General features: G+C 46.3%; 1 protein-coding gene across 1 annotated transcript in view; it reads right to left on the reverse strand.

Moving 5' to 3' along the window:
* Window positions 1–22,376, reverse strand: part of RNF43 (ring finger protein 43) — a 60,925-nt gene extending 38,549 nt beyond the window's left edge. The window contains 2 exon segments of the mRNA XM_039562972.1: window positions 20,451–21,748; window positions 21,855–22,376. Of these exon segments, the coding sequence (XP_039418906.1) occupies window positions 20,451–20,687 (237 nt within the window). The 5' untranslated portion in view covers window positions 20,688–21,748; window positions 21,855–22,376.
* Between the last annotated feature and the right edge of the window lie 2,718 nt (window positions 22,377–25,094).

A 25,094-nucleotide genomic window follows, 5' to 3' on the forward strand; every position in this document is an offset into this window, starting at 1 on the left:
GGGTAAACCAAATTGCCTACTTTTAAATTACAAAATTAATTTCATAAGCACCTGGGAAATTCAAGGTAAAGAAGTTAATTCAGATGATGTTGTGATAACAGAGATACAGGAATAATACAGTGGACTGCACTAATAAGTATTTAATTGCATGAAAGAGTTCCAAAGATCTATAGGTTGAAATTCCATGCCAGTATGGAAAAAAAAATACCAAAGCTACCAACTGATGACCTCTCTGTGGTGATGCCAGAGACCAGGAAAGGCAAAGGTGAGTGAGAGAGGTTACAAAAGTAGAAAAGCACAGTATTAACCACAGAATTACAGAATCAGTGAGGTTGGAAAAGACCTCCCTGACCATTGAGTCCACCCTGTGCCCGATGCCCACCCTGTCCCCAGACCAGAGCACTCAGTGCCACCTCCAGCCCTTCCTTGGACTCCTTCAGGGATGGGGACTCCAAACCTCCCTGGGCAGCCCATAATTAATGGGTGACTTCAGTCATGGCCATACAGGCAGGGCAATTGTTGTACTGAAGTCTGAGCAAAAAGACAGATTTTGGTATCTTTATCAATTTATTTACGGAGCAATTTGGAGCAACCTCCAAAGTAGGTGCAATCCTGGATAGTGCACAGGGGGGTTGGTTGAATACAGATTATTTCTCTAATAGTGTCCATTATATATTCAAATTCCCCTATTTGTAGGAAAGAAAAATCAATCAATCAATCAATCAACATTCTCAAACCATTGAAAGTCTAAGAATAAGAAAAGTAGTTGGAAAAACATTTTAGAAAGCAAATGAGAAGGCAAAATGTTTTTGGGTTATACAGAAAATGTTGAGAGATTTCCTGCTGGAAGCTTGGAGTAAATTTACACCATCGAGCCCAGGACTTCAGCTGGACCCCCAAACGCCACAGTGAATAATAAAGGAAAGGAGAAGACCAGAAAGAAAAGGAAACCTTTGAGAAGTGGAACTTGAATCCAAAGCATAGCAACAGCAAAGACTGTAATTCTGGCAAGTTAAGGAGACTGGTCAAAAGACAAAAACATGCCAGGGGCTCCCATACAAACAATAAAGCCTTTTTCAACACATTAGAAGCAGGATGTCTATTAGTGACTCTCTGTGGCCAACAAATAACTCAGGGAATGAAAGATGCACTCGAAAAATATTTGCGAAAAAAGCTACATGAATTGTTTGCATCATGGGGTACCACGGAAGAAGTCAGGAAGTTCCCATGCAGAGCATTTCAGCACAGTCATAAATTACTTGGGAAAGGGTAAATTAATGAGGAGACAAAATTTGCAGATGAAACACTGTTTTTTTTAATTATCCACATCTCCAAATCCAAATTATCCAATCCCAAACTGGTTGGGAAGGCTTGCATGAAGGATCTCAGGCTACCCAGGGGATGGTTTATTGAGCAACATGATGCCAACAGCTCCCACCTCCTCCCATGCTCCTGCCCACGCATTCCCCACTGCTCACCCTGTCCTTGACTCCTCTGTGAGCTCATTCAGCTTATGAGAACATCACAAAATGAACCCAGCAAGTAAAATTGAGCATTTGCTGCAATTGTGATGAGTTGGACAGGTTTGGGAAAGGGTCTCCCAAAGTCGGGGGTCACAGCAAGTGAGGGATGAGTTATGGCACAGAAAGTAGGAGGGGGGAAAGCAGCAGTTAGGGAAAAAGAAGAGCAAGTCTTCTTCAGCAAGGAGCTGGGATGAGCCCTGTGTGTAAGTGCTGCTGAAATGGCTCTGTGCTGGGAGAGAGGGGAAGTTCAGTACCAGTGAGGGCAAAGGGATGTGCCCAGGAACGATCATTTGAGCTGTAAAGACAAGGTTATAGACTTTAAAATAGCTCGTGAAACTCAGGGGAGATCCTGGGATCATTCTGGAACACTTTGTGAAAACATCACACTGCTGGTGGGCACTGTATCTATTTCTTTTCTATATATATATTCCTGCCCTACCCAATAAAGCAGATGAAGTTAGGAATTTATGGGAAAAAATACCTAGGAAATGGCACACTTATAGCCCAACTATTTGCTAATGGTGACTCTATCTCAACATGGGAAAATAAGAAAAAGGGCACAGGTAGCAAAAACAGACATGTAGCAAAAAGATGGGAAATTGTTTGTGGGTAAGAGGAGCCCAGGATGCTCCACCCAGAAGAGGATGGCGCCTTGTAAAGTTGTGAACATTGGAAATGATGCAAATACAGATTAATTATCCACTATTCTTCATTATGCAAAGAGGAAGGTGTCACCTCAAACCACTTCCAAGGAAAAGGTTTAAAGTAAACAAAAATAATTCTTCTCACAGGCTCAGAGTGACATTCCCTGATGACAGATGATGTGGAGATATAAAAGATCCAGATAACCACGGGGCAAGATCCATTCTAGCTAACAATCCAAGTATCCTGCCTGTCATTTCCAGCCTGGGTGACCTCAAAGCTCCTGATGCTGGGATTTGGGAGGATGGACCCACCTTGATCCTTTCCTCCCACTGGGCTTTCTCTCCTGACTCCAAGCACCTGCCACATTCCCTGTGTCCGCGTGTAGCCCACACTTGCTGAGCTGCTTTGCCCACGTCCCTTTAGAGACAGCCCCAAAACCAGTGGGCCCTTGCATGGTTCGCCTGCCCTGTGACAGACACCCACGCTGTGTTCAAGCAGTTGACCCAAGAAGCCCCAGTCCTTTCCAGTGACTTTCCATGAAAGAGGTAAAACTCCACTGCACAGAAAACAACCTTTTGGAGAAGTCTAACAGCAGGGATTGGATTCCCTGAAGAAAGAATCACCATCTCAGATCTTATTTTTCACTTCTAGGTAGATCTTTCTCTTACTTCTAAATAAAGAAGTGAAGGTACCTTTGACTTCATGTTCTCCAATAAAAGTAAGAAAACGATTATTTTAAAACCAGCAAAGCAAGTCTCTTGTCTGTACAAAAACCCCCACCCTAAGGAGGTGAGGAGAGAACAATTTATGGAAGCAGGGACCTCAGTGCTGGGAGAGGTTCAACACTATCTAATATCATGGAATCAGAGAATCCCAGAATGGTTTGCGCTGGAGGGACCTTAAAGCTCATCCAGTTCCAACTCCCTGCCACGGGCAGGGACACCTTCCACTGTCCCAGGCTGCTCCCAGCCCCATCCAGCCTGGCCTGGAACACTTCCAGGGATCCAGGGGCAGCCCCAGCTGCTCTGGGCACCCTGTGCCAGGGCCTGCCCACCCTCCCAGGGAACAATTCCTTCCCAAGATCCCATCCGATCCTGCCCTCTGGCACTGGGAAGCCATTCCCTCTTGTCCTGTCAGTCCAGGCCTTTGTAAATACTCTCCATCCTCCTTGTCAGCTCCCTTGTCAGGTCCTGGAAAACCACAATTAGGTCACACTGGGGTCTTTTCTTGGCTGAAATATCCCAATTGATTATTACTGGTTTATTATTTCTGGGGGAAAAAAAGGCAGCAGAGCCAATAGAGAATTAAACTCTTGGCTCAGGCTTTCATACCTCCTTTAAACCTGACTCCAGGCTTTGATGTCAAGTAACTAAACCGATCAGGCAGTTTAGCAAGGCTGGGTTTATCGTGGGTACCTCTGGGGGAGGCTCCCCGAGAGAGGCAGCGCAGTCGCTCTCCTGCTGCCCTCGGACAGGTCCAGCCCAGCCTCGCTCACCTCCCTCTGCAGCACTGGACACCTCGGGAGCGTGAAGATGAACACAACAATCCGTGTTTGCTTGGCTGCAGGCAGGATCACACCGATAAAACACTGACCCAACACTGTCCCAGCAGAGCAGAACAATATTGCCAGGCAATAAGAACAAGGAGAAAAAGCATTATCAACTTGACTTTTGTTCAGTTATCTGAATTTACAACCTTGATTTCTCATTTGAGCCTGAACTTCCAGTCAATCGCAGGTAAAAGTACACTGCATTCCCATGTTCCTGCAAGGCAGCCATCCCCCTGCTGCCTGAGGAGATTGCATCACAGTTATCCAGGACTTTTATCAAGCAAGATCGTGAACGTGAGCTCTGAGGATGCAGAATAGACCTGAACACTTGCTCAGCTCCTTTTAAGAGCACATCACATCTGACTTCAAGAGACAGAGTTGCTTCCTTGTTTCTTTGATGTAGAACCTCAGCTGTTGTTTTTTTGTTATAAACCCCTTTATGGTTTGCATATACTCAAACCCATGTCTTTATTGCTCTGCAGCACATCAGAACAGTGGCAAACACTGAGTTGATAACAACTGGATTGAATTTTTGGGGGGGGCTAAATGATTTCAGTGAAAGAACTTTGAAAACCTGAAAGAAGCTCAATTCCCACCTCGGTGGCTGATGATGTCAAATTTCCAGGCATCTGGTCAGCAGCTCTGTTTACAAGGGTTGTGTCTTTGGGGAGGGAGTTGAGAGAAATAAGTGCTTTTTTCTGTTCCATTTGGTGCTCTGAGGAGCTTTTAATGAATTACCTGAGATAATAATATGATTAAGTGAGGGCTCTGTGCACCAGGGTACGTGGGCTGTGCACAGAGGTCGTGATACCTGAACAGACGAGCACAGGAAATGGGTCACTAGAGAAGGCAATTACTGAAATGAAGGGAAAATACGGAGAGATGGTTATCTTGTTAAAACACGGTGCAAAACAAAGCAAAACAAACCAGTGAAGCTCAGAGAAACCCCAAAGATATCGGCTTACAGGTGTAGCCTGAGTGGAGATGGCAGATACATTTTCCCTGTGAGTCTATCTGAAAGATAGTTCAGTTCCTGAAGTTACTCTGAACTCCAGCAAAACACAACTGAATATCCAAATTTAAAGATGAAAAAGAAATTCCTTTGAAACTCAAAGTTCTCCCCCTCCATCAGCACTCACCTGGTGAACACATCACTGACCTGGTCTTTGCATAAGAAAGAGAGAATAACTTCTACAGAAACATTTGATAAACAGGATGTTTCAGTTCATTTTTTACCCCAAGGTGTTTCATTTCTCAACTGGAGAGAGAAAACGGAGTTTGGCGGAGATTTGCTTAATGAATAATTCAGCTACACACGTAACAGCCAGGCTTCAAACATTTCTATAGGCAAGACTCTACACACTGAAGTTTCCAAAGGTGAAGAATAAATCAGAAATGCACTTGAGATGCTCATACATTGTTCTGTTCTCTTCACGCTATTCTAATCGATTAAGTTTAATCATTTAATAACTACCTACTTAACTAGAAAAGTCAATCAAATGGAGGAACTTAGATTAGTTCTTTGTGGCAATCTTGCTGCAGATAACAAGCACCAAGTCCTGCACCATCATAAATAATGTCAAAAACAAGGCTTGCCACCAGCTCTGATGTCTCTTCCACATGGGAAATGAACATTTTAGTGTGACCAGATACAGTCTCAGACACCAATATAATCCAAGAACAAAGAGCTCAGAAAATACAAAGGATGAGGGACTTCTACTTGGGAAAGCACTGACTCTGAAAACAATCAAAGGTCAATGAAAGGACAATATCATGATGAAATAACAAATTAACATAGGCTGCCAGATTGGTATCATGGTCAAAAGGTCAGATGTGAACCTCTGGGTACAATTCAGACTGAGGAGATCGAAGATCACAGGAATTGCCAGACTGGATTAAAGGAAATCCGTAACAAACACCCAAACTGCGGACTGGTTTGCATGGCCACGAGGCAGCCAAACCAGCACTGACCTCTCCAGGCAATGTGACCCCTCCACCAGGACACAATACAAAATCATCCTTCAAATCTGTGCTAACATAGATACATCAAAAAAAAAAAAAAAAAAAAATTCCCAAAGGTCTAAGCTTTCACCTGGGTCCCACAGGATTTTTCAGGGAAGCAAAGGAATACTCAAAAAACACCCACAGTTCTCCAGCCCACCTCCTTAAGCCCATGTTCACACAGATGCTTAGCCAGAGCTTAGAAGGTATTAAAAATCTCTCAAAGTTCTTAACACGGTCAACAGAATTAAACAAACATAAGGAAGTTTGCCTTCATGGACACAGCACCCTCTCACTCCCCACATTCATCTTGTTTGCTCAAAGCACTATGGCCACCCAAAACCACCACCAGTTTCATTCCACCTTTTTCCTCCCTCACTTCCTAAGTCATGGCACAAGGGTCCGAGTACTGCCGTGGAAGAAGGAAAATGTTTCCCAGCATTAAGCAGGGATGCACACCTCCATGTGTGGGTGTTCAGAACGGGAAGCAGGGACAGACTCCCCACTGTGGGCTGGCAACTCACCCCAAGCACAAGACTCCAGTGGAAGCAGGGAGAGTAGCTCATGTGGATTTGTACATCTCCAAACAGCCCAACTACTACCCCGGTATCTCCTTTTCTCCTTTAAATGACAATCCACACACACACTCAGGAGGCAACTCCAAGCAGCGATTCTCTCTCCACAATAAGTGGAGGGAGCATCTCAAGCACTTCAGAGCAGTCTGCAAACCACAATCTGCCTAATTTGGCAGCATTCCTGAAAGCATCAGCAATGGTATGGAGTTTAATGGAACTCCACAGCCATGCAGACATCAGGAATGGAGCCATCCTCTGGAGAGGCCATTGAACAACCTGACCTTTGATGGAATTTACTGATGGCCAGGGGCACAACACTTGGCCAGTATCACAACATCTCCTGATACAGTATGTTATGCAATTACCAGTATCACTGCACCTCTTTATCTCCCAGCTCATGATACAAATGGACAGAGGCCTCCGGAGGGGTTCCGACCGGGGCAGAGAGAAGGAGATGCTCTGCCTGACATCAGTGTCTGAGGAGACAAAGCTCTCTGTCCATGAAGGTCTGGGGTTGCTGGGGGGAAAAGAAGGGCTAATTTCTGGCTCCGGTGAAACTTAGGTATGACCTCTGGAAAACACGTAAGAAACCTTATCTGGGAAGGGGAACCAAAGACCCTGGATGTCAGAAATTTAGCAGTGGGTCCTTCTCAGCCTCTGGCAGAATTTTATGCTGTCAGAAGAGTCACATTTAGGAACATGGTTACAAATAACAAACAAGCTGCCACAGGCTTGTGGTGTCTGGATGGTGAGATCCTGCTTAAGATTTCATGCTGGGGTAGAAGTCAACACTCCTTTACCAAAGCTTCCTACAGAATTTTAGGACCACAGAGTTAAAGAAACTTGGAAATCCCTCAGATGGACTGAAATAGTTGCCCAGGTGGCTGCACTGGTGTGATCTGTACATCACTGCTCACCAGGCCCAGTGAACCACCCAGGACCACTGAAACACAGTAGGGATGACAGGTCAAGAGAGGAGAAGCTGCTTCTAGTAACAACCACCAAAACCTGGATGGGAGAGTTCAGAGGAGAGCCTGGAGCAAACGTCTTGTCTTCTGTGCAAGTCAGGCTGGGAGAACAGGCAAGATGTTCCAGGCCCTCTGGCTTTAACTTTTCCTCAGCCTGTCCCAGCCAGACTGAAGCCTGCAGAATCACCACTTTGCCTTATCCTGCACTCGGCTTTTGAAGAAGAAGGATTAGACAGGTATCAATTAATCCTTCAGGCTGCAAAATCAAGAATGTGTTACTAGGATTCCAAGGAACAAGCTGGCCTGTAGGCAACGGGGCCAGGACTTGTTGGCACCTGAAGAAGTGGATTTTGCAAAGCTCCTTGCTTCTGCAAGCTGCCCTCTGGGGCATTATCCCACATTTCCCACTTGTGGCCTGTCAGCTACACCATCTTTCTGGCCCTGGAACAGCCAGCATTCCCAGTGCTGGGCTCCATCAGGCACGCTGCGTTCCCTGGCTGCATGGCTCAAGACACAAACAACAGGACCTCAAAATATCTTCTTTGACATGAGCTGAACAAGAAGACCTAAAAAGGCAAATCATAGAAACACAGACATGTTTAGGCTGGGAAAGCCCTCTGGGATCATCGAGCCCAACCACTCCCCCAGCACTGCCAAGGCCACACTGACCCCAAGTGCCACATCCACAGGGCTGTTAAACTGCTCCAGGGATGGGGACTCCATCCCTGCCCTCGGCAGCCTCTGCCAGTACCTGACCAACCTTTCAAGGAAGAAATTTTCCCCAAAATCCAATCTAAAATGGTACAGTTGGCAAGCATTTGAAGCTATTTTTGACTTAACACCTCCCAGGTGGGGGTAAGAATTTATGTCCCAGAAGTAGTTATCTGATTTATTTATCTGGTATCTCTAAATAAAAACCAGATCTTTCTAAAACACACAAAGTACTTATAGCCATTCAGGGCACATTTAGGGGCTTCATTAAATTAGCAGTGTAGAGTAATTCAGCTGATGGCCATAGGATTATGGCTGGGTTTTTTTCCCAGTAGTATGATGTCTCAGTCCTTTTTGTTTCAAGATAAATGTTTATGGTTTATGGCTGCACTCGATTTTAAAGATCTTTTCTAACTTAAATGATTCTATGATTCTACATTGACTGGTTTTCTTGGTGATGAAATACCTGATATTTGCAGGTTACCTTGATTCATTCCCTAGGCAAGGAAAGAGGAATATGCCAACAGACCTTCAAAATACACATATTCTCTAATAAGTAGGGAGGCTCTTATTTCACAGGCAGGAGTATCTCTTATAAAGAGAAGGTAACTGCTGAGAGCATATGCTGTACCCAAACTGTCTGGAAAGTATCAAACATACAGGTTCTGCTGCTTGAGGTATACACAGGGAGCTATTATCCCATCAGTGGAACGTAGTTGAGGAAATCATGAAGGATGAGGGTGACAAAGAATAAAAATGCTATGTCCACTAAAGCCAGACAGGACTTGGAGCAACCTGGTCTAGTGGAAGGCGTCTCTGTCCATGGCAGGGGGGTGGAACAAGATGATATTTAGGGTCCCTTCTGACACAGGCCATTCCAAGATTCCATGATATGAAGGCCAAAGTGGCAAGGGCCTCAAACACTGATTAACAGCACCAGCTGAAAGCCATGCTGTGAGATTTTCAATAATCGAACCTAAGGAACCTTGCGGTGCCTTCCGTGTGAACAACGAGCTGAGCTCCGTGTCAGTGATGGAGGGTGAAGGAGGCACCTATTCAGTTTTTCCACCCAGACTTGCCCAAACAGAGCAGAGGGGGGCTGGAAGGGCTGGTGCTGAGGGTGGTGGGCCTTGGGCTGGAAGGTTTCTGAAGGAGAGGAGAATGCAAGGGTAGATTTGGACCAAAGGCCCATCCAGCCCAGCATCTTTGCCTAGACAACTGCCAACAGTGGATTTCTAAAGAAGTGAGAACAGGACAAGCTTGTAGGGCTTCTGTCCCGGACATTCTCCAAGCCTCCAACATTTTATAGACTCCCGGAGGCAAAGCTGGGACCGGTTATTGCACAGCCATTGGTGGAGCCTTCTCCCATTCATTAGTTCCAGTGGTTTTTGAACCTCTGTAAACTTTCAGCATCCACAGCAGTTCCTGCAGCGAGGGATTGTACACGGTAATTGTACAGTGAGTGAAGAGCACTTCCCTTTGAACATGACTCTTTGTAGCCTCATGTGATGCCCCATTATTTTCATATTGAGAGAGACTGTTAACAGTCAATCCCTATTCATGACTCTGTGGATCTTCCTCGTATCACCCTTCGGCTACCTCTTTTCCAGCCAGAAGAGAATTAGTCCAGTTTGTTGTTCCTTGGATAAAACACTTCTTACTCTTCTTTTTATCCTCATGTTTTTCTCCAAACACCTTCCAATGCAGCTACTGCTTTTTTAGAGCTGTGGGGAACAGAACTTCACACAGGATTCAACATCTGGATGTGCCTGGGATTTCCACAGGAGCTTAAAGAGATTCTCTGGCTTATTCTCTCATTTTCATTGCTAATGTTCCCTTTGTCTTCATGACAACCACCACATACCAAGCTGACACTTGCACAGACCAGTCTGTTAAAATCACAAGACACAGTTGTAGCAATGGGCAAATCAGAGCCCATCACTGAATGTGAAGAAATGAGTGATTCTCCATGTTCTCCTTAAGTATTTGGTCTCATAAGGTCGTGCAGTGATTCACAGATGAACCTTGTCTTCATTACTTCTAATTAGGTCATGTGTTGGAAAGCTCTAGAACATTACCAAGCACTCCCATGTGCTCACCAACACTTGGGAGAGCACAGCTACAGCACACACAGCTGCAGCCATGGGCTCCTCCCAAAGGGAAAATCTGCCAGTTATTCCTTCCACCTGCTTCTTACTGTCCAGTAATTATTTATCCAGAAGCCTCCTTCTAATTAATGTCTTAGTTTCCCTGGAAGTCTTTGCATTTGGGAAATGCAGCCAGATCTGCCCAACTGATGCCTATGTGGACTCCTTCACATCCACTCAGAACGCTCTGTGTTACAATTTCTGTCAACTTACCATTTTACAACACACTGCTCTGGGCTTTTGTGGATGAATTGGAGCTCAGAGAAAAACGGGAATCCCATCAGCCACCTTCCAGGGATTTTAAACAAGAGTTCATAGACAAGTTAATAGTTCAACGATTTCATCCTCCCCAATCCTTGGGTGAATACCACCTGATGCCAGCAACTGATAGTGGTAATTGTGTCTATCTCCATCACCATCTCATCTCCAGACATTTCAGCCTGAGACAGATGAAAGCACAAGGAGAATTGCATTCATTTTTCTTCTGGGAGTTTAGTTGCCCTAAGCACAGCTTTTAGACTTTAATTTTTTTAAGATTCTACCAATTGTCAGGTGAGCTTTCTGCTTGTGACTGAAGAGAATCTAGCATTAGTTTTTTTACCATTTCCAAGTTATTTCTCTTCTCTTTTCACTGTCTTCATGTATTTTTAGGTTGTTTCTCTTTTTTCTAATTTTGCCAAAATTCTTGCTTTTCCAGGATGCTTTTATATACTTTCTTACGTTTAGGTATCCTGATATGCTTTTATCCTTTTTCAAGTATTTCTTGAGAGGTACATTTTATCTTAATTCTTACTGTAGTGTCCTCAAACACTTTGATGCAAAGGATGTAACTCTTAGTTGCCCTCTCAGACTCTTCCGAACGACCTTATTTGATTTCATGTCACCCTTTTCTAAATTAAAGCGCAGCTGTGGATGATTTTTGGCCTTTTAACATCACAGCAGGAATAAAGTACCTGATTGCCACTGTCCCAGAGTGGCTTTTCAGAAGCAGGATTTTGAACGAGGGCATGGAAAAGGCCAAGGCCAGCATGGCTTTCCCCAGTCTTTGTTTTGTGGAGAAAGCAACCACGAAAAGAGGCGGCCAGAGAAGGAGCATGAAGGCAAGAGCTGCTACCAACTCAGGCCACAACCAGGTGCAACTGCCAGAAATGGCGAAACGGTGGTTTCTCAACCAAAAACCAACAAATATTGTTTGATGATCTTTTTTAACATAAGGGCTGCATGTTGTACAAGCACATGAGGTTTGCCCATCACTCAAATCTGATTGCTTCTCTCATGCAGAAGTTGTGCAAAGTTTACAAACAGCAGCTTTTGGTCCCCTGGAGTGACAAAACAGAGGTCAGAGGTCCTCTGAAGGAGGCAGTGGAAGGACCAGATTATCTCTCTGAGGAGAGCAGTGTTGGAAGCAAATGCTGACAGGCAACAGTCTAAACCCGTCTGTGAACTGCTACTGAACAGAACAGCACATGCAGAAAAGCAATGAGAATAACCATTGTTCTAAGCAAGATGAAAATTATAGAAGATTTTAAAAAGACTCTTGGGAGAGCAGATGAGGACAAAAAAATAGCTGAGTGGGACTAAATGACGTGGGGCATGTTATGTGAATGAGACCAGGTGAAACAGAGGGTAATGGGGAGGACAGTGGCATTTTGGTGGTCCCAGGGAAATGTTTGGAGAGAAATCTCCAAACACTCAGGGACAATGTGCACCCACAGCATGGCTGCAGGAGTACCATCCCAACAGGACACTTGGGGAACAAAGGAACAGCTGAGCTACAGCGTCACAAGCAGAAGGGGAACTCTTGTCTCTTCAGGATCTTGGGGAGGTTCCACTTATTTTGGAATAGAACTGCTGTAGTAAATAAAAAGTTATTCAGATCATTCATTCTTCAAGGAACAGGACTCAGTCTGGAGCAGTAACACAACCACAAACACCATCTCTCTTACTACTTTAAAAAGTAGCCAAGACTGGGTTTCTGGAGCTGTATGTCTACACTGGATGGTGGTGCAAAGAGACCAGCTTGCCAAGATTTAACTTCTGATTCAAACTGACACACAGAAAGCCACAGGAATTATCACAATTCACTTTCTTAGTTGACTTCCATATCCTTAGAGATGTTCCCTATATTTAAAAAATCTGAAAACAACATTTTGGTGCAGGATCCTGCACAAAATTCAACTAATGAAAGAACCACTCACTCCCCAGACCTCCTCAACTCGTCCCTTCTGCTCTGCCACGCAGCCATCACCCCATACCCTTTCTAGACAGTGTGATCACTGTGTCTGCCCTGCTCTGTTTTTTGGCTTTTTGGCCTTTGTAGGGAGAACTGTTTCACACCTCTAACAGGACTGGAGTGCTGTTCATTTTTTACATCTGGATCCAACTCAATCCCAGGGTCATTCTCCCCGAGTTTCTGCAATGGACCTGTCCCTCCTACAGTTCTGCACCAACAGTGCTGCCCAACACGGACCCCATGGAACCACAGCTGCTGAGGAGCTTTGGAAGTAGGAAGTTGAAATCTATCCTTTCATGTAATTTTGAACTAGAATTCACATACCTTTTACCGACACAAAGCAAACTTAATCCCCAAACTGCTTTACTTACATTCAGAAGTAACATGTCATAACCAAACTTGGTCAAAAGCTTTTAATTTGTTTCACAAAGTTTATGGCCAGAGGAATTTATTCAACTCCCCAGTCAGAACTGCTGTGTTTGACAATCCAGTACATCTCTGCCACTACCCTGATGCTGAGCACAGTAATAAGCATTAGATTAACCCATTTGATCACTGGAGACCAAATTACTGAGATGGAGAACAAAAGAGAGATCAAAGGGCCACTAATGCCCTTAACCAGCCCCTTCAGGGATGGGGAAGTGACGAGGTGAGAATACATCCGTTGATTTAGGCAGATGATTCAGATCTCAACATGCACAGGAAGAGGATACACACCCAAAATTTCAGATAATTTGAACGGGGTGGCTGCAGGGGGGAAGAGAGTCTTCCACAGAAATCTGGCAGCACAGGAGTAACCCATACAACATAAGCACATCCAAAACAATCTTCTCTCTACTACCTTTGAACACTGACCTACATCTCTGAGTGCCTTGTTCTGAGGCAAGGCCAATCCTTGATGCTCCTAAAAACAAGATGAAAAGGTCCCAAGACAACTCTTGGCCAACTCCTGCCTGAGCCGTGCTGGCAGCAGGCCCAAAGCTCCGAAGCATGAGATGTGATTACAATTCCTTAATGCAGCCTGAAAGTGGTGTGGGCAAATGAAAGGCTGAGCAGCGCTTCCTGTTCTTTACAGCCAGGGAAATAAGGGAAAAAATAAACAGGTACTAAAACTAAGTAATAAATTACAGAACTCAAAGATAGAAGAGACCACCATGACCATCCACACCACTTCTGTCTACTTTATACCTGTCCTGCTGCAGCCAAGCATCCTTGAATGGAGAGAAGGCCAAAAGGCTAATAAAATACGAATGTGCATTACTCAAGTGTGATATATTCCCTTGTACTGAGATTCATTTTACATTTCTGCTTTGTTTATAACCCAAAATTTCATTTATTTGACCCTCGGCAATCCCTGCAACACTGCAACAGACTGTTGTGATACTTAAGATGACCAACCTGAAGGTCAAACTACAGTGCACATTTCCCATTGTACTTACTTGTTACTTTTCTCAGTTTAGGTTAAAATTTGCTTGTTTTCGGACTATGACTTTTGGGCAAAGTTCACAGAAAGCTTTTAGGCAAGGTTGTGAACATCTTAGGCTTTTAGGCATGTTTCACTGGATGGAAAACCACTGAGACATATTAAATAAAAATGCATGTCAATTTTTGTCCAAAATCCAGCCTGATACAACAGAGCTCTCTTTGATCATACTGAGGCAGTGTTGTTTGTATTACTTTGACAATTCTGAAAGTTCTCATTAGAAAATAATGAATTCACATGCAGTTCAGAACACCCTTCCTCAATCCATAGGAAATGCCCACCAAAGCTTTTGCTGGATGGAGGCACAGAAAAAAAGTCATTTCTCTAATGGTTCAGAACCATTCCACCACAAATGCAGCCTGGCTGCAGCCTGCAAGCACAACAGGGCCTGTTTCCCTTCTCCTGTAATCTCACCCCTCTGCCAGTTTATCTTTGGGAAATGTCCACTTGTTCCCTGGATGTATTCCAGGGCCTGTGCATGGCCAGACATCCTCTACTGACTGTCACTCACTCCAGCTCTCTGGGTTCAGTCTCCTGACCACAGATCTGTGCTCTCCTCCAGTCGGGTTTGGATCTCCCATTTATGTCTGCCCCAAGTCATTACTGGGGCCTCCAGATCTGCCACCGTTTCAGTACCGAAAATCTTCAGCTCAAGATGGGTCTGCGCCCACCGTCATAAATAATTCAACTGCAACAACCAGCACCAGATGGTGCACTGGGAAGCTGGGAGATTTAGGTTTAAAGTCCTTTAAACTCCTTGAACAGGGAACAGTTTCCTGTCACATGTTTTCTGGATGAGAAAAGTAGAAGACACACCATGGAAAGCTCCAGCTCAGCCTCTGTATATGCTCAAGAGAGGGGTGGAGGTTCAGAAGCAGCCTCTGAGCTCAACCTTTTCTAGCAGCCAGCTCTAACTGAAGTTCCTACTCTGCATCTGGATTTTAATGGCTCACCTTCCAGTTACACTTAAATCCTGCACCAATGCTGAACTAATCCACACTGTGGGTTACACTGGACACAGCCAACACTACACTCATGCTCTCTGTCCAATTTTCTAAGAGATCTGTGTGGGCCAAAGGGTTTCTTTAGCACTACCAATGTCCCTGTGCTGGTTGACTACAGCCTTTTTTGAGCCACTGCTTCGTGTGCTCCCCAAGACAGCTTCTACTTTCATAGAATCACAGTATGGTTTGCGCTGGGAGGGACCTTGATGCTCATCCAGTCTCACCCCCTGCCACGGGCAGGGACACCTTCCACTGTCCCAGGCTGCTCCAAGCCCCGTCCAACCTGGTCTTGGGCACTGCCAAGGCTGGGGCAGCCACAGCTGCTCTGGGCACCCTGTGCCAGGGCCTCAGCACCCTCACAGGGAAGAACTTTTTCCTAATATCTCATCTAAACCTACTATCTTTTGGGCTGAATCCATTCCCCCTTGTCCTGTCACTCCAGGCCCTTGGAAACAGTCTCTCTCCATCTTCCTTTTCAGCTCCTTCAGGTACTGGAAGGCCACGATCAGGTAACCCTGGAGCTCTTTTCCAGGCTACACAATTCCAAATCTCTCAGCCTTTCCTGAGCAGTATCTATGTCCCATGTAAAAATGTGGGGTTTTTTTACTCTGTAGGAGCCGTTTGTCTCAGTGTTTCAGTGCAATTTCCCGTTCTAAAGGCTTGTGTCAGAGTCACACTTTCTGGTACTTAGGCACCCATTTTTCTTGTGCCGCAGTCAGGCCAAGTGGCTTCATTATTGCTGCTTCTGAAGCAGTTCTTGCACATTACTTAACGCTAAGTCAAGTCTGTGTACCCAGTACGAGCTGTTCCAAGAGGCAGAAACTGCTTCTTTGAACTGCCTCGTATTGTGCTATCTGACCAGTTTATTCACAGGTAATTTAAGTCCCCATTATCATTTGGTTCGACTTTCCCACTTCTTTGATCTCTGTCAACATTATGCACTCAACATCCTTTTGTTGATCCAGGAGCTGGGAGTATAGAAGACTACTAAGGTATTTACTTTGGTATGGGCTGGGAGTGTAAACCTCTGAGAGCACTGAAGTAGGTGATTCCAACTCCAACTGCATGTGCCTTGCAACACGGGGAACAGGCTCCATTGTCCAGGGTGATCCCATAGGGTTCATTGCAGCAATTCCAAGGGATAATTATCACACTCCTCCTCCAACTGGATCTGTGTTTGATTTTCTCTTTCTGAATTGTACAGGCCACCTAAAAAAACGGTAATTCAGGCTCCCCCTCCAATTCTCACTCAATCCATCCTAAATAGATCAACTTGCACGTTTTTTAAATAATTTATTTTTCTGGGGGGAGAGGAGGAAGGAAGGTAATCCTTGGTTTGGGGGTTCAGAGCCTGTAGGGAGCTTGTTCTGCAGGTTTTTTCAAGTTTGTTTTTATGTTCTTCACGGTGTTTTCCTACAGTGATAAGCTAAAACAGTGCACTCTGTGGGTAAGTGAAAGTTGACTTTCTCCTACAATCCCCTCATTATGAAACTGCTGAGTTTGTACAGAAATGGAATAAAATATTGTAAGACTTGCAATGAAACAACGGATGTTGGGAAAACTAGTTCTACATACTGCCTGCTCAGTGAGACTGTGCCACTGTCCCACATACCCACTGGAATTTTCTAGGTGTCAGCATGTGAAGGGATTGGGACTGCTGATGACTTTGCCCTCCCTGCAGCAATGTGAGGTTATCCATCTCTTTTTAAATATCATTAATAGGAACTTTTCCCAAACTTTTAATGCTTTTTCCCAAATATGCTAGAACTAGAGACTGTACCAATCCCTGCCACTCTGCACAGACTAAAGGAATCATCCTTTCCCCTGTGTAGAAGACTGGGGTTATACACACTCAAATAAAGAGATATTAAAGCTCAGTTTTAATAATGCATCCTTGAATCTTGATCATTCTTGAACTGTCCTAAACAAGGCTGTAAGTGATGAACTATTTCTCAAATAAAATGGTTCTTTTTTTTCCTTCCACAATTAGATTTGTACTTGTTGTAATTCAAATCAGAAAAATCTCCCCTCAACTCTCCCCAGTGACTCTCTCCTTTTCTTTCCAAGACATTCCTTATTTTCCTATCTACCTTCAAACCAACAGCTCTCTCCACTACCAAGTGGAGACTGAGTCAAGGGCAAGAAGGAAACTGAGACTTATTCCTCAAAAGTCAGCCAATAGAGCAGCAGAAGCACCAAAAAAAGAGGCTGAAAAATCTCTATAGCAATCCTGTGAATGGGAGTTCATCTGCAAACAGTCACAGGAACTGCAATTCTGAGGCCACATCGAATCCTGAGCTGCTCATGGATTGTCCATTGTCAGTAAGTTCCAAACATGTTCCTTCCAACCTACTTGTCCAAAAGGTTTGGTTCCTCCATCTGTAATAAAGGGCCAGTTTTTGACTGCCATGGGACTTTTAACAGCAGTTCAGGCTCCTGCAGGAGCCCAGCAGAGATCACAGAATCCCAAAATGGTTTGGGTTGGAAGGGACCTTAAAACTCATCCACTTCACCCCCAGCCATGGGCAGGGACACCTTCCACTGTCCCAGGCTGCTCCAAGCCCCAATGTCCAGCCTGGTCTTGGGCACTGCCAGGGATCCAGGGGCAGCCCCAGCTGCTCTGGGCACCCTGTGCCAGGGCCTGCCCACCTTCACATCCTCACAATTCTGTCCCGATTTACTTCCAAACCTAAACTTCCAGTTTGGAAACTGCCAGTGAGTTCCGCGGGTGCTTCCCGCATCCAGCAAGAGTTAATGCTCAGAGCAGGTGCTCCCTGAACAAGCTGCAGCACTGCACAAGCCTGGAGATGATTTCTTCAAGAAGTCTGAGGTGTTGGTTTTTTGACCTATAAAGGCTTAAGGGGCTCTGCCTGCTTGAGAAATTCCTCTCCCTTTGCATCACACGGCAGCAGCAGCTCTGGAGTGCAGAGGAAGCACTGCTGGGGCTACACTGGCAGGGGTGGGCGGCTCCCTGGCATCTTCCTGCTCGCCCACTGGGCAGCAATGGAAATACAGAGATTTCCCACAAAACTCCTCACAGGGGCAAAGGCTGTGAGGGGGAATTCAACCCTGGGGCTATTTTATTTTATTGTAGGTAAAGAGGATATTGCTAAAGTTGGCTTCTAAGATGTAACACGCCACAATCAAAGTCCGTTTCTGTAGATGATCCTGGAAAATAGGGCAGGGAGAAACGAAACCAGGAAAACATTCTGGTAGAAGTACCTTTGGTGAGGCTCCATCACTTACGTGCAGGATTTTCTGTATTAAATTAAGAATGCATTTCTAAAAATATATTGACCCGAGCACTATGAAGATAATTATAAGTCATAATAAAGAGAACCTGACTTGACTACAGGGCCAACTCTGCACCACTAATCCTTGAGCAATCCTATTCTACCTCTGAAGGAAGAGAGCGTTGCTTTGGAAAAGAGACTGGGCCATCCATGCCTCTCTTCCAAGCTAAGCTCTGCAGTTTGTGCTCTCCTGGACAGGCTGACTGCACCTTACAGGGTCTGACATAACCAAGACCTATCCAAAAATGCTGTAAAAACCCCACTCCTTGACTCATTAACTGTAAATGTGACCATGTTATGTCCCTAAACTACATTTGAAGAAGCAACTGTGCAGGTATGTGTGCACAGCCATGAGTTTATTTAAGTAGGAGTTCTAGTGATATCAAAGTTAGGCACGTGACTTAAAGTTTTTGCAAGATCGGGATGTTGACAACCATGTGCAAAACGAGATGTCCCAATAAAACCTAATTCTGGTGTATTTAATATCCCACTATCAAAACGCAAACTGAAAAGAGTTCCTCCCACTAATTTCTTACTTATTTTGTACCCAAAGAGTTATGTCCCCATTTCCTGTTTTCTCCTTCCAGAGGTAAGAACCCACTGCAGCATCAGGACCCAAACAATTCTAAATGCCATTTCATATGCCAAGTTTCAATATTTAGAAGCAGAATTAGAAACTACACCATGAGATCTGCAGGAGAGGTCACAGGTACACCTGGCTAAGCCTTCCCAGAGCACAGTGCCTGGCACCAGGCAAACATCCTGCTGCAGAAGGCACAGCCTGACCCCCTGTCCCAGCACTGCCAGCAGAAAGCAGGACTTCCCGCACTGGATTCAGTGGGATGTGGAACAGGAGCGCTCACCTGAGCACGGAGTGGCAGAGTCAAGGCCTGAAAACACAGCCAGGGCAGGTCAGTGTCTGTGTGCCCAAACTCAACAGGCTGGATTAAGAGTTTCCCCAGCCCTCTCCATTTGGAGAATGGTTTTTAAAGAATGAAATTGGACGCTATTCACAGTTTTTATTCCAAACACCTGGCTGGTGCTGCTGTGATGGCACAAAATTCCCACCTGGCATTGTTGCGTTCGGTTAGAAACCTCCACACATCCCTCAGGCGAGGTTATCATCCTCCCATTTCCAAAAGGTCTCACTCTATACTTTGTGCTCGGTTGCAACACCACTGTAGTTTTTGTAAGGAATAAATATTGACTTTCCTGGACATTGCCACACAACAGAAGAGGACCTTGAGTACATTCGTCTCAGATATTTTTTTTAGCCTGGTAATATAATTTTATAGCAGAGCTTCCATTCTGAGGAGTTCAAAAGGCATGGAAAAGCAGGCTTTATACATGTCACAAATTGTCCATGTTCACTTTCAGACAGGTGACCATGTTCTAAAGCTGGCTCGACTGTATTTCTCTTCCTAAAAACTACACAGAATTTATTATTTTAATTTAAATTTCCAAACTACAAATTTAATTAAGATTTCAACATACCCCATTTGGAAAGTCCTGGAAAAATCCAGGAGAAAATGAAGACTTAATGCAGGCTATTTTGTCTTTTGTTGTTGTTGTTGTTCTTAAGAATAAAGCACACAATTGCCAGGCAGATTACCCACAGAATGGAGAGAGTGCACACCAGGTCTCAGGAAACTGAGCTCCAAACTCGGTGTGTGCAGGAGATGGGTCTGTTCAGTGAATGGCTCAGCTCTGGCTGTGCAGCACCTGCACCTCCTGTCCAGGTGTGGATATACTCTCCCCTTAATAAAGGTCAGAGAATAGCATTAATTCATCTATAAAAATACCTGGTGGTGACACCACCGGAGCTCCTGTGTAAGTAACATTCACCCTTCAGGTACAGGCAACAATAAGCAGGGCCAGGGATTCTGGTGGACGCAGCCAGGATGGGTTTTGGAGCGAAACTGAACCTCGACCTCGGCAGAGGGTGTGGAAATCCTCATGAATTTCAGAGAAAAAAGTACTAATCCTGTTTTCTGTCAGATGTTTCACATCCCGACATGTGACTCGACACACTCAGCTTTATAACATCAATTAAGATATGAAATAATCTCCATGGAATCAGCCGACCACATCCACAACTCAGCAGCAATGAGGCGCAGCCACAGCTCGGCCCCGAAGGAAGGCTCAGCCCTTTGCACGATGCCGTCCCCTCGGCCCCCGGGGAACCAAACCACGGGGACAGCGCACGGAGCACGGCACAAATCCACGCCGGGACGCGGCACCCAAGGCACCGCTCGGGGAGCCGCGGCAGCCAGGAGGGAAAGCGGGGAGAGGCTGGAAGCGGGTGGCGAGGCTCTTACCTGGAGCAGCTTCCCTTCGGCCGGAGTCACCTCGGCGACGTTGGCGAACTCCCCTTCCAGGATGATGGGTTCCACTTTGAGGGGGATGACCCTGATGATGGCTTTCTGCGCCGCCGCCCGCTCCGACTCCACGGCCGCCGCCAGCGCCAGCCCGGTCTGGCCCAGTCCTGCCTGCAGGGTCGCCATGAGCAGCCAAGGCCAGAGGAGAGCCAGCTGCACCTGGGGGCCAGCACTCATGCTACCAGCAGCGGGCTCCGGCCGCTCATACCGCTCGGGAACGCGTCCTCACCGCGGCGGGCCCGGCCGGCGGCAAAGCTCCCGGGGCTCCGAGCCGGGCTCCGGACAGACCCCAGAGGCCGCAGAGAGCGGCTCGGTCACCGCCAGCGCGGCTCTCCGGCGACGCCGGCTCTCGCCATCGCCGCTCCTCTTGCCCCGTGCCACGTGCTCAGAGGCCGCCGGGAGCTCAGAGGCATATTTTAAACAAACAAACTGAAAAAAAAAAAAAAAAAAAAAAAATCCTAAATTGTGAGTCCGACCTCCGGCAGATAAATCCAGAAGGATCAGTGAAACAGGTTGCAAGCAAGAAGTCAGTTTGGGTGTAGAAGGAGCATTAGGAACTCCTCGGTCCCACGGAGATGAGGCACGAGGAGATCTCCCCGCGGATGTGGAGGCCTCCTGTCTCCTGGCCAAGAGTTAGGAAGATCCACAGGTTCAAAACATCCATCCCAAATACCCTCGAGAGACACCTCACCTTCTTGCTAGCACTTCCCACAGCATAAGCACAACCTCGAATGTTATCTGCACCGATTGATATCCTTCCCAGAAATCAGGCAGGCGGTATTCCTTGAATTTATGGTGACAAGAAAGCTTGCTCCGGTACCGTTCCCTTCCAAATGGAGTTGATCCCTTCCATCCTCCTCATGCCAGAAGTGCTTCATTCAGGTTTGGAGATCAGGTTTACTTTTCCCTTAGAAATCCATGCTCAGAGTCTGACTCCGGGTAGAGTTCTCAAAGATAATTAATAAAACACACAGCTCCTCTTCATAGTTGCAAGTTCCCAGGAAATAAAAAGGCCCCCAAACACTGCCAAAGTTTAGACACGAAGCCCAACAGGTATCAGGCAGAAAGTTACGGCGTATCTGGTTTCTCTCGCACTATTTCTGTGCGCGCCCGAGTTCCGGTATGAGCACTTCCAAGCACACGTTAAGAAGATCCCGACTCAAGGCCCCACAAAATAAAATAGAAAGTTCCATGGTCTGCCCAAAGGTCACACGAAACGTATCGAGGAGTCTTCATAACTGAGAGAATTAAGACAGAAAGTGTTTTCGATTAAAACTGAAGTTACAGTGATCGCACGGCTCTGGAGAGAAAAAGGGATTTACAAGAAAAAAAAGCTTTGCAAACCTGTTAGGCAGTGAGCTTGCTGGAGTCCGCAGGGGCCGGGCCGGGAGGCAATGCTGCTGTAAATCCCAGGCAAAAGTTATTTCCAGTAGCTTAACAAACCCATGTGGCTCTGATGATGTTTGGGTTCAGTCTTAAAAAAAACAAAAAAACAAAAAACCAAACAGAATTGGTATTTATAATCAAAAAAAAGTATTAAAAAAAAGAGGAAAACTCTCTCGCGCACACACGCAGCAGGCAGGTAGGTGCAAGCGGAGCTCCACAGCCCGAAAGAGGATCCAGGGAGATCAAAGGGTGAAAATTACAGCAGACAGAGAGCTCCCGGGGCAGGCATGGCTGAAAGTGAAGTGTCCGCATGTAATCGCCCGACCTGCGCCAGCACCCCCGCGCGCTCCGGGAAGGCTTCCAAAGCCCGGCGTCCCCGCAGCGGAGGCGGGCACCGGCCGTGCCGGCAGCGAGCGCGGACGGCCAGGAAAGCTGGGACATGGGCAGCGAGCCGGCGGCGGAGCCGCTGCCGGGGGCGCGGGCGGGCGGGGCGGGGGCTCGGAGCGCGGCTCGGCGGCGGCGGCGGCGGAAGGTCCCGGCGGGCGGGCGGCCGAGCCCCGGGCCGGCCGGGCGCTCGTACCTGCGGACACGGGCGGGTGGAGCAGCCGAGCCGCCGCCCCCGGCCGGGCCGCGGGCTCCCCCTCCCGCCCCGCCGCCCGCCTGCAGCGCCCGGGCCCGCGGGGGCGGGGGACACCGGCCGGGCCCGGCCCGCCGCGGCTCCGGGCTGGCCGCGCTGCCCCGCGGGGCGCTGCCCATCGCCCCCGCGCTCCGGCACGGGCGGGAGCCCCGCGGCAGCCGCGGCTCGGGGAGGTTCCAGGTCGGGCTGATGTCAGAGGTCTGGAATTCAGCCGCTCGGGCTCCGCGGGGAGGTGGAGGATGCTGCGGGTCAGAGCCGCGGGCTCGGCACGGAGCGGGGATGCGGGAGGGCGCCGGGGAACCCACCGGGAGCACCGCACCCGGGTCCCGCAGCGGGCCGGGCGTCGCTCCCGCTGCTCCTGGAAAAGGGTCCCCAGCAAAGCGAACTGGTCAGCGAGCGGGGTTGTGACACCCCTGGAGTCACTCACAGAGTGAATAAATGATGCAAACGAGGAACCGGTCCCCTCTTTTGTAAACTTGTCGCTGTGCTGAGGGTTATTTGTCGTGTCAGCAACAACTACTGAAAGACGAAGCATGTTTTCAACTGCGACGCTCGATCACCTGCAATTTAAAACAGAGCAAATGCAAATCAACACCCATTTCTGTTTAAAAACTTACTGCAGATTCGGTATAAAATGTCAAGTTATCTATTTAAATATACATACACCTATCTAAATATCAATATACCTATGAAATATCAATATACCTACAACTTTATACATATAACAATATATGTAAGTCTAACTATATACACACATAACTATATGTAACTATACACATATATCACTATAACTATATATAAGAATATAACTGTATACTGTAACTATACACATATATAACTATAGCTATATACACACATATAAATATAGCTGTGCACACATATAAATATAACTATATACATAGGGAGCCCAGCTGGCAGCTGCTGCACATTTTCACATGCTCTCTCTTGTTCCTTCCTTTGCAAAGCACCCCCACTTGAAAGGCACATCTGCCAGCAGATGGAGATCTAGGAAGAAGCGGGAATGCTGAGTAAATATGGGGCCTTGTGTGCGTCCCCTGGCACACACATGGCGGGTGTGCTCCTGTCAGGAACTATAAAATACAGCTCCAACTCGGGAGTTTGAGGCCTGCAGTTGAAAGAATAGGAATCCTTCTAGTTCTTCAAACTTCAAATATAAAACAACAACAACAAAACAAATTATCAGCAAAGTGCTCCCATGCTCCAAGATCTTTGCTTTCACTTCCATGGATACCAGCTGGCCACCGTTAATTCCTCTAAAGCCTGGCAGGACCTGCAGGAATGTTCCACTTGTGACACGCACACACCTTCCCTGGTCCATGAAGGGTTCGACTGCCTCAACGTTCCCGGGGCTGGTGCCAAGATCCTACAGGAAACTCAAGGTGTGACAGAGAGCACAAACGAGAGGCTCCTTCTTTTTGTTAATTACCCTAATTTGGGGCAATATGGGGATATTTCCAATGTCTGGTCAAGAAAGTGAACACACACCCTGCTTAAGTCCCCACAGCAGCCCTGGGAATGGCACCCAGGAGAGCTTTAATCTCTCAGCAGAGACATTCATGTCTGAGGCATAGAACTGCAGCCCTTGTTCTTTCTCTGTACTGACAAAGACACTTCATTCCTTCCTTAAATGTTTCAAACTGATGGGCGTTATGAGCTGAATTATTAACTAGCAACATTATCTGGAATCTACAAATTCCCCTTTGAAGTGAGCAACAGCTCTTCCAACTCCACCACCAGCTCCTGGATGAACAGCTGGGAGGGAAAGAGCTTCCTACAAGGCTGAAGGTGGCACCAACTTTGCCTCTAAAATGGATCCAGAGGGCCCTTGATATCCTTTTATGTCTCACTAACCTGTGGACATTTAGGTTTCTCTTTTCATTACTAGATTAGAGGATTGTTTGGCCTCAGATGTTCTGCTGTTGGTTTTTCTCATGTGCCCCAGCATAGATATCAGCAGGCTGGTACAACATTTATTTTGTGATTTGAGATGAAATACTTGGACTTCTACATCAACTTCATCACTTCAGTGGGTTTTTTCCCAGTTACTTCCAGAGTCACCGCATTACTCAGCATTTCCTTTAGAGCACTGTCACCCTCAGCAAACACATCTGTGGACATCAGCTCCAAATTGTGACATCCAGATTTCTGACAACTCCCAGAACTTCAGGTTTTAATTACTAATTTAATTAACACCTTTTCCATGGAAGAGGAATTAGTGTAAGCATCTCTGTAGAAGCGTGTTGGTAAGAACACTGAGAGGCTGTACAAGTGTAATATTTTAACTGTAATATTTGAGGAATCACACTGCCACCAATTCTAAACTATTCCTGTCTCCCCTTTCTTTAATAGTTTCAAAGTAATTTCCTTTGGTAATCTCTAAAAAAAAGTCGAATCTCTTTTTACCAAGGGAGAGGAAATTGTTCCCACTAGCTTTTCCAGCTGAATCTAGAGATTCAGTCAGACACCGAGTTCCTGAAGATTCCCAGATCATACTAATGGTCTCCTTAAAAAAAAAAGGAAAGAGGAAGGAAGGAATTCGG

The sequence above is a fragment of the Corvus cornix genome, chromosome 19, assembly GCF_000738735.6.
Source record: "Corvus cornix cornix isolate S_Up_H32 chromosome 19, ASM73873v5, whole genome shotgun sequence".
In the NCBI taxonomy this organism is placed as follows: Eukaryota; Metazoa; Chordata; class Aves; order Passeriformes; family Corvidae; genus Corvus; species Corvus cornix.